This window comes from Cebus imitator, unplaced genomic scaffold (genome assembly GCF_001604975.1).
Source record: "Cebus imitator isolate Cc_AM_T3 unplaced genomic scaffold, Cebus_imitator-1.0 Scaffold323, whole genome shotgun sequence".
Classification (NCBI taxonomy): Eukaryota; Metazoa; Chordata; class Mammalia; order Primates; family Cebidae; genus Cebus; species Cebus imitator.
In genome coordinates, this window is record NW_016107638.1 from 557,566 (window position 1) to 566,938 (window position 9,373).

Consider the following 9,373-nt stretch of genomic DNA (forward strand, 5'->3'; position numbering starts at 1 on the left):
GAGAGGGGGCTCCGGGCGGGGTCCGCAGGGCGGGGTCCCCAGGGCGGGGTCCCCAGGGCGGGGGTCTCGGGGAGTCCCGAGAGGGGGCTCCGGGCGGGGTCCCCAGGGCGGGGGTCTCGGGGAGTCCCGAGGGGGGGCTCCGGGCGGGGTCTGCAGGGCGGGGGTCTCGGGGAGTCCTGAGAGGGGGCTCCGGGCGGGGTCCGCAGGATGGGGTCCCCAGGGCGGGGGTCTCGGGGAGTCCTGAGACGGGGCTCCGGGCAGGGTCTGCAGGACGGGGTCCCCAGGACGGGGGTCTCGGGGAGCCCTGAGAGGGGGCTCCGGGCGGGGTCCGCAGGACAGGGTCCCCAGGACGGGGTCCCCAGGGCGGGGGTCTCGGGGAGCCCTGAGAGGCGGCTCTGGGCGGGGTCCGCAGGACGGGGTCCCCAGGGCGGGGTCTTGGGGCAGGCGGGCCGGGGACTCGGAGGGTTCGGGGTCGGGGGTCCCTGGGAGTCCTATGGTGAGGGCTCCTGGCCTGGTCCCCAGGGCGGGGTCTTCGAGCTTCCTGGGCGGGTCCTCAGGGCCGGTTGGGGCAGGAGGAGGGGAGGGGAGGGTCCCGGCCTTGACCCCGTCTCCAAGAGGGGCTCCCTGTCTGTCACTCCACCAGCCGGATCCCACCGGCCTGTTGTCTGCCCCTCGGGGTCTCCGCAGCGGGTGTCAGCCCCGGGGAGCAGGCCGGGTCCTCTTGCTCGCTGCTTTATCCCTTGGGCTTCACTCAGGACCCTGCACCCAGCTGGAGGCAACAGATGAGTGTGAAATGTGGGCGCCTTAAGAGTGCTGGGTGCTTGGGGTGGGGCGAGCGCTAACAGCAGCCGGTGTCTGGTCTCCCCAGTAGTTTGCTTTGGGAACTGGACTTGTGTATGTTGACTCTGAACACACCTCCCGCCTCCAGCCAGCGGAGCACACAGGGGACTCGGCGGATGGCACAGCAAATTACTGTTTACTATAGCAAGGGAAAAGCAGGTCGCTGAAAACTTTGGAAGGATTTTGATGCATTCTCACTTGTAAAGGTGACAGGACTGTGCATGTGACAGTGAAACTGTAGCGATGGTCGTGCCCTTTCCAGGCTTGTCTTGCCCAGGACGGCTTAGGGCAACGGGAGTAATTATGACTTTCCCTTTACAATGCAGGTACCAGTTCATGTTGCGTGCGTACACAGATGCGGCCGCGGGCTCACGCTGCGTGCGTACACAGATGCGGCCGCNTGCGTGCGTACACAGATGCGGCCGCGGGCTCACGCTGCGTGCGTACACAGATGCGGCCGCCGGCTCACGCTGCGTGCGTACACAGATGCGGCCGCCGGCTCACGCTGCGTGCGTACACAGGGGCGGCCCTTGCTGTGTAAGTTGTTGGTAGCCTCAGAACAGGGGTGCCAAGGCCCACAGCCCTGCAGCAGTCATTGCATGTACTGAGTGATGCTCTCTCCTCTGCTAGAATGCAGCTCTTATGTACCCCCGAGTGGGAGAATAGAGAAAATAGCCACTTCATCGTTATCTGTGTTCTGTGGTTCAGATGAGGAGCTCTGGTTGAGAAAGGCAATGATTTCATCCTTAGGTTCATGGAAATTATGCTTTATATTCATTCCAAGGAATTTTCTTTACAGTGATTTTTCTTCCTTTCCTTTTTTGTTAATGGACACGTATTCCCAGCGGTCCACAGATCAACATCATGTTAAACACAGCAAATTACTGTTGTGTTGTCTTACCCAGTAGCTTATGGTGGATCGCTTGAGGTCAGGCGTTGGAGACCAGTCTGGCCAACGTGGTGAAACCCTGTCTCTACTAAAAATACAAAAGGTAGCTGGACATCCTGGCGCACTCCTGTAGTCCCAGCTACTCTGGAGGCTGCAGCTTGAACCCGGGAGGCTTGCCGAGAACCGAGATCACACCACTTCACTCTAGTCTGGGCCACAGAAAGACACTCTGTCTCAAACAACAACAATAACAAAAACTAGCCGGGTGTGGAGGATCGCACATGTAGTCCATGCTGCTCAGGAGGCTAAGCTAGGAGGATTCCTTGAGCGCAGGAGATAGAGGCTGCAGTGAGCCATGACTGTGCCGTGCCCCTGCACTCCAGCCTGGGTGACAGAGTGAAACACTGTCTCAGAAAAAAAAAAGTTGCTGAACGTCATTGAACGTGAGAGCTGTAACTATTTTAGCAAAAGATGGCCACATATATGGGTTGGGGAATAGTAGAAAGTGCCTTTTCTTGGCTTATTGAATAGCAAAAAGTAAATAAGGCAATTATTTGTCACTCAGTTTCTGTATATCGCAGCCCTTCCTGATCCTGTTAGTGAGAACATGTACATCAGTTTTCTCTAGAATGCTAGAGTTAGAAGTCGTCTTATCTAGTTCAGTACCATCCTGCTTTAGATGCAGCCATTGAGCAGCCGGGAGAGTAAATCCATGGAAGTTTCCACTTCTGGAATCTTGGGCAAATACTTTTTAAACCTCTCAAAACTTTTTCTTGTATGTAAAAGTGGGGACAATGATATCTCTCTTATCCACCTCACAGAGGGAGTAATGAAGCATAAACTTACGTAACGTTTGAAGCTCTAGGAGAAGGTGGGAGGGAGAAAGTGCTATGTAATTATAAGTGCTATTAATATTTGCCAGATTTTTTTGTTTTTAGGAAGTTACAAAAAGCAGCCTTCTGGCTGGGCGCGGTGGCTCTCACCAGTAGTCCCAGCACTTTGAGAGGCTGAGGTGGGCGGATCGTTTGCGCTCAGGAGTCTTCACAAAAAAACATACAAAAAATTAGCTAGGTGTAGTGGCGTATGCCTGTGGTCCCAGCTACTCAGGAAGTGGGAAGATTGCTTGAGTCCGGGAGGCGAAGGTTGCAGTGAGCCAAGATTTTGCCACTGCCCTCCAGCCTGGGTGACAGACAGCCTGAGAACCTTTCTCAAAAAAAAAAAAAGAAAAAAGAGCCACCTTCTCACTAGTTTAAAATAGTTAAAACTTAATTTGAAGTTTAGTTACTTTTAATATTTAAAAAACCAACTTAAAGTTACCAGGTACAAGTTTTTTCCTCTTAGGAAATGTGTCCTTTTCAAGTAGCTCTTAGGGTAGTTGAATGTGTATTCACAACTGTGCTTCTAAATTGCTGGTGTTTTTTTCTAGGTAAAGTTTAATATTTTGTTGGTTAAAATGCCTCATCTACAGTGTCCATGTTAATAAAATATTTGTGACGCTTCTAAAAAGTTTCTTTAATTAGCTGTTGTTGCTTGTTCCTGAGAAAAATGTACTTCTGATAATTACATGGAAAGGTCTTAAAACTTAATTTGCTCAGTACAATTTGTATTGACAGGTTTAGTTTCTACCAGTCATTTGGGCATAGAAAGTTTACATGACTTGGTCCAGATCTCCTAGACTCCAAATCCAGAAAGATATTTCTGATTTACAGAAAGTAAAAGACTCGCTCATTCAACAGGTACTTGAATGTCAGGTCTCTACCAGATCCTATGCTGGGAGCAGAGAGACGCGGCAGTCAATTGATTGCGGGTGCTGATGCATGCAGCCTGGGAGGAAGAGTGACGGAGGTGTAATGAAATTCCTTGTAGGATGTAAGCAAAACGGAATGGCTCTTCTGTAAGATAACAACCCCAAACGTTTACTTACTTTTAAACTAGGTTTATGCCCGTTGGTATATTTATTACAGTGAAGAATAGAGAAACTATCCATTTCATCTGTGGGAATTGTTTGCATGATATTAACAAGAAATAGTAGCTATAGCTATGTGGTGTTCTTAGTACACCTAAAAGAAATGAGATCATTATTTTTCATCCTCGGTTCAAGGTGATGAATTGCAAATATAGTCTTTCTCTTTTTTTTCTTTCTTTGAGACTGTATCTTACTGTGTCACCCTGGCTGGAGTGCAGTGGCACAATCACGACTCAGTGCACCCTTGATCTCCCAGGCTCAAGCCATCCTCCCACCTCAGCCTCCCAAGTAGCTGGGACCAGAGGCGCATGCCACCACGTCCAGCTAATTTTTGTACTTTTTATAGAGATGGGTTTTGCCGTGTTGCCCAGGCTGGTCTTCACCTGTGGAGCTCAAGCAATCCACCCTCCTTGGGCTCCCAAAGTGCTGGGACTTCAGGCGTGAGCCACCACACCCGGCCTGCAAATGTGATTTCTTAAAGGGTGGGAAACACTGCTAAGATATTTTAAAAAAGTTAATTTTTGACAGCTCATGTTTGCACATGTGGTGCAGAATATTGTATAGTGAAGATTCAGGTTCCAATTTATAAAATAAGATCAAAAAACTTAATTGGAACTTAAAATACTAAGAATTTCATATAAATATAATTTTCTATTTGCATATATTTATAGTTTAGAATTTCATAATTTATGCAATCCTGCCAAATTTTTATATTTTATGTGTTCTCAAATGGTTCCTACAATTGGAATCTATAGTTTCTCTATTCTTAACTATAATAGGCGCACTCATTTGTAGATATAAACATGTCCTTTGGTTTGAAGAGCAAAATAACTTTAAAAAATATCTGAGCAGTGTTTCCCACTCTTTAAGAAATCATATTTGCAGGCCGGGCGTGGTGGCTCACGCCTGAAGTCCCAGCACTTTGGGAGCCAAAGACGGGTGGATTGCTTAAGCTCCACAGGTGAAGACCAGCCTGGGCAACACAGCAAAACCACATCTTTATAAAAAATACAAAAATTAGCTGGGTGTGGTGGCACAGATTAATCACTTCTTGTTTTTAATGTGGGGTCTATTTTGAATTTAAGGAGTAGAAAATCTAAGAAATAATGGATCCGTAGAAGAGGTCCCCAGGAGCACACATCTGTCCCCTTGTGGTTGTGGCAGGTTCACTCCTGCCTCTGGACTGATGTGTCCCCCGCTCCCGCCCTTGCAGTTACTACGCCCTTTGTCTGAACTACTGGACTTCTCCCTCAGCACATTCTCTCTTGCCTTGCACCTTTTTTTTTTTTTTGAGGCAGAGTCTCACTCTGTTGCCCAGGGTGGAATGCAGTGAGGACTATCTCAGCTCACTGCAACCTCTGCCTCTAGGGTTCAAGCAGTTCTTCCGCCTCAGCCTCACAAGTACCTGGGATTACCAGCATGCATCACAACACCTGGCTGATTTTTGTATTTTTAGTAGAGACGGGGTTTTACCACATTGGCTAGGCTGGTCTCGATCTCCCGATCTCAGGTAATCTGCCCGCCTCGGCCTCCCGAAGTGCTGGGATTACAGGTGTGAGCCACCGTGTCCAGCCTCACACCCTTTTTGGTCTCAGGTTAGGCATCACCAGGAAGCCGTCCTGCCTCCCTTTCCTCGTACGTTCCAGAGATGGCCCATCTGATCTTGGAACATTCTGAACACAGATGCAGTCCTGCTTTTTCCTGCACCCTTCCCCCGGCTCATCAGCCTTTTTAGGGCAGATGCATGCTGTCCTTTGTGCTCTGAAGCCTCAGTATTCTGCATGGCGCCTGATCCAAAGCACCTGCCAGGTATTCATTGAATCAGTGTGTTTCCTGAAAATACCTATGGTGAGACAAACGTAGATGCCACTGGAATCTCTTGTTTTCAAGACCTTTTGGTTAAAAGGGACAGAAACCCGTCAACCCAAGCAAAAAAGGGAGATTTATGAAAAGATAGAGTGGACTGGGGTGGCTGACAGCTGTAATCTCAGGACTTTGGGAGACCGAGTTGGAAGGATCACTTGAGGTCAGGAGTTGTAGACCAGCCTGGCCAACATGGCACAACCTCATCTCTACTAAAGATGCCAAAATTAGGTGGGCTTGGTAGTGGGTGCCTGTAATTTCAGCTTGGGAGGCTGAGGTGAGAGAATCGCTGGAACCTGGGAAGCGGAGGTTGCAGTGAGCCAAGATGCTGCCACTACACTCCAGCCTGGGCGACAGTGAGAATCCATCTCTTAAAAAAAAAATGTAGAGGGATTTCTCCCAGATCTTGAGGGCCTGTGGTACCGTCAGCCCTCACGAGGGATGGAGTTAGGATGCCGCAAGTCACCCAGGCCATTCCTGTCCTTGTGTCTTGCCCATTTTGCGGTTGCCGGGCCTCAGTCTGTGTGTGTGTCTGTTGTTGTTTCTTGGTTCCTGTCATTTGTGTGTGCTTTCTCCACTCTCCTCCCCCTTATCTGTGTCGGCCCTTCTCTTTCTCTTCATTCATTGTCATTCATTTGTTTGTTGGCCTGATCATCACCGACTGGCAGTGTGTGCCAGGCACTGCTGTGGGCAGGATGGCTGGGTTGTGCAAAGATAGAAGTCCTTGCTCTCATGGAACTTGCAGTTGGGAGATAGCCAGCCAGCTAAGCAGATGAATAAAGTATCTTTTGCAGTCCGTGCTGTGAAGGAAATGTGCAGAGTGAGGGTTTGGGTGTGGCTGCCTTGGACAGGCGGGTCAGGAGGCCACCCTGTGAGCTGAGCTGTGGATAAGAAAGTGGCTGGGGGAGGGCGCCCTGGGCAGAAGCCACAGCGAGCCTGGAGGCCCAGGGTTGGGAGCAAGGTCATACAAAGGACAGATGCTGTTGGTGGTGAGTGGACGGTCAGTGGTGTGCGGAGGTGAGATGTGAATTAGCTGCAGAGGTCGTCTGGAGCCATGTCACATGGGTTTCTCTTTGTCTCCGTGACTTGGTGCATGGGGGCTGCCCCCAGCTCCCGAGTTTAAATGCTCCCTAGTTCAGGCTCTCCTGGCTTCATTGTGTCAGTTCTGAACCTCATTCCTGGGGTGAGGTCATGTGCTGGGCCCTTGGTAGCTCAGGGTTAGCCTGGCAGTGTCTCATGTCCACATGCCATGCTGGGGGCATGTGATGTATTGCAACCACTTTGGAGAGCAATTCGGCATTGTTTAGTGAAGCTGAAGATGCTTAAACCACATGGCTCGGTGGTCCTCTCTGCATGTGTGTGTATGCACCAGAAAACCATCCTAATGTGCATGTGGAGACACGCAGGAATGTGGTTTTATTGTGTTATTGGTAATGGCAAAATCTTAGGCACAGTAGGAGCCTGGATGAATGCATCGTGGCTTCTTATGTAAGGGAGTGTACGCAGCAGGTGAGATGAATGTGTGATGTTGAACCGTACGGTGTGGTTTCACCTGACACTAGAGTAATATGTCCGAGTGGAGAAATCTGAATGTATAGCTGAGAGAAAAAACCAAAACGATTACATTGCAGAGGCAGGCTGGGCACAGTCACTCATTCCTGTAATACCAGCACTTTGGGAGACTGAGGTGGGAGGATTGCTTGGACCCAGGAGTTCAAGGCCAGCCTGGGCAACATGGCTAGACCTCATCTCTAAAAATAAGATGCGCGTCTGTAGTCCCAGCTACTCAGGAGGCTGAGGAGAAGGGATCACCTGAGCCCAGGAAGTTGAAGCTGCCATGAGCTATGATCACACTACTGCTGTCCAGCCTGGGTGATAGAGCAAGCCCCGCCTCAGAAGAAGAAAAAAAATTGCTGAAGTATAATACTATTTACATAAAGTTTAAGAGCCTGTTAAAAAGTATTTATATAATATTAATAATGGAAACAAGTGTTAGTAAAAATACAACAAAAATGAAAAAGTGTAACATTTTATCATAGGGTATAAAAGGGTAATTAACTATACAAAAATATGAGAAAGTAGGTTATGTTTAGCACCATAATTACAAACTGGCCCACAGTCAGCTTTTACATATTTATTTATTTTTTGAGACTAGGCCTCTGTCTGTCACCAGGCTGGAGTCCAGTGGCACAATCACTGCTCACTACAGCCTCAGCCTCCAGGGCTCAAGGGATCCTCACAAGTGTGCATCACCACACCTGGCTGATTTTTGTATATTTTGTACAAAAAATGGGGTATCCCCATGTTGCCCAGGCTGGTCTCAAACTCTGGAGCTTAAGTGATCCTCCCAGTTAAGCCAAAGTGCTGGGATTTCAGGCATGATGGCCACACCTGGCCAGCTTTTACCTATGTTTAACTACAAGTATTCGTTTTTTATCCAAGTGATTTAATTGTGAAAAATCAGTCAAAGTATTCTGACAACATAGCACTAAATCCACTACCTATGTGTCAAGGTTTGTCATTTATTTGCCCACAATTATTATGTGTGTGGAGGGTTTTTAGCATGTATGTGTGAGCGACATGCAGCAAAATCCCAGGCTTCTGCCCAGCTTTGGATTCTGCCATTTGTGGTGATTCAGCTTCTGTCGAATTATAAATGATTGTTGCGGTGGCAAATTACTGTTTTCTTTTAAATAGTCTCTAAACGGGGAAACTACCTGCTGCCTGTTCCTGACAATAGTATTCATACAGGAGAATTGTGATTTTACTGTAACGCTATTTTTAAGAGACTTCTGTTAACATTTGCCAGAAAAGGAATGTTGCCATTTGAATGTTTATCCTGTACTTTGGCACTTTGGAAATCAAGTATGTCACGTAGGAGTGTATTCCCTGGCTTTTAGTAAACATTTGCCACAAACAGTCGGTTATTTACGATAAATACCCTCTCATAATCCTGGCTGTTGTACAGCTGTTGCCGTCTCAGCATCAGAGACCGAACATGGACATTCACTGAAGAAAGAATGTAGCTTAGGTGTAAAGCCAAAAGTAGTGCTTTGGTGTCATTTTTTTGTTTTTGTTTTTATGAATGGAAAAGCAAAGACAGTACTATTGGGTCTGTTTCCTGTTATCTCATCAGTTTTGAGAGTTCCAGGTGGAATTAAGACATGTAAGTCAAGGCTTAGGAATAAGAAATAAGACAGTAGAGGAAACATATTCCTAGTCATGTGGATATTTCCTGGTCTGCAGGTAGAGAAACACATTGTTTACCAGCAAGCCAATGACTCTGAGCAAAAATAACTGAACAAAATCCATCCGTGTTGTGGATTCAGAGTGGAGGAGGATTGAGCCTCTGTGATTGTTGACACCACGCCACTGTAGGGGGTGCACGCAGAGCATGGGAAGGTCACCGTAGGAACCTGGCTCACTTCCGGAGGGGAGCACTGGGATGGGTGCAGTCTCTTTCCTGGGGAGCATTGGGATGGGTGCAGCTTCTTTCCTGGGGGGCGCTGAGTGAGTGCAGCCTCTTTCCTGGGGAGCACTGGGGTGGGTGCAGCCTCTTTCCTGGGGAGCATTGGGGTGGGTGCAGCCTCTTTCCTGGGGAGCATTGGGATGGGTGCAGCCTCTTTCCTGGGGAGCACTGGGATGGGTGCAGCCTCTTTCCTGGGAGCACTGAGAAGGATGCCGCCTCTTTCCTGGGGAGCACTGAGAAGGATGCCGCCTCTTTCCTGGGGAGCACTGAGAAAGGTGCAGCCTCTTTCCTGGGGAGCACAGGGATGGGTGCCGCCTCTTTCCTGGGGGAGCACAGGGATGGGTGC

The 9,373-nt window shown here is 48.8% G+C and overlaps 1 protein-coding gene across 7 annotated transcripts in view; it reads left to right on the top strand.

The window, feature by feature from the left end:
• STX2 (syntaxin 2) overlaps window positions 1-9,373 on the top strand; it is a 54,373-nt gene that overhangs the window by 692 nt on the left and 44,308 nt on the right. For 2 of the 7 annotated variants that reach the window (XM_017504513.2, XM_017504514.2), the window contains exons 1-2: window positions 3,003-3,598; window positions 5,291-5,504. The exons of 4 other annotated variants lie outside the window; for them this stretch is intronic. In XM_017504513.2, coding sequence (XP_017360002.1) covers window positions 5,379-5,504 — 126 coding nt within the window. In that variant the 5' untranslated portion in view covers window positions 3,003-3,598; window positions 5,291-5,378. Of the gene's footprint in view, window positions 1-3,000; window positions 3,599-5,290; window positions 5,505-9,373 lie in introns of those variants that run through there. One more of the 7 variants, XM_017504512.2, reaches the window with a different exon arrangement.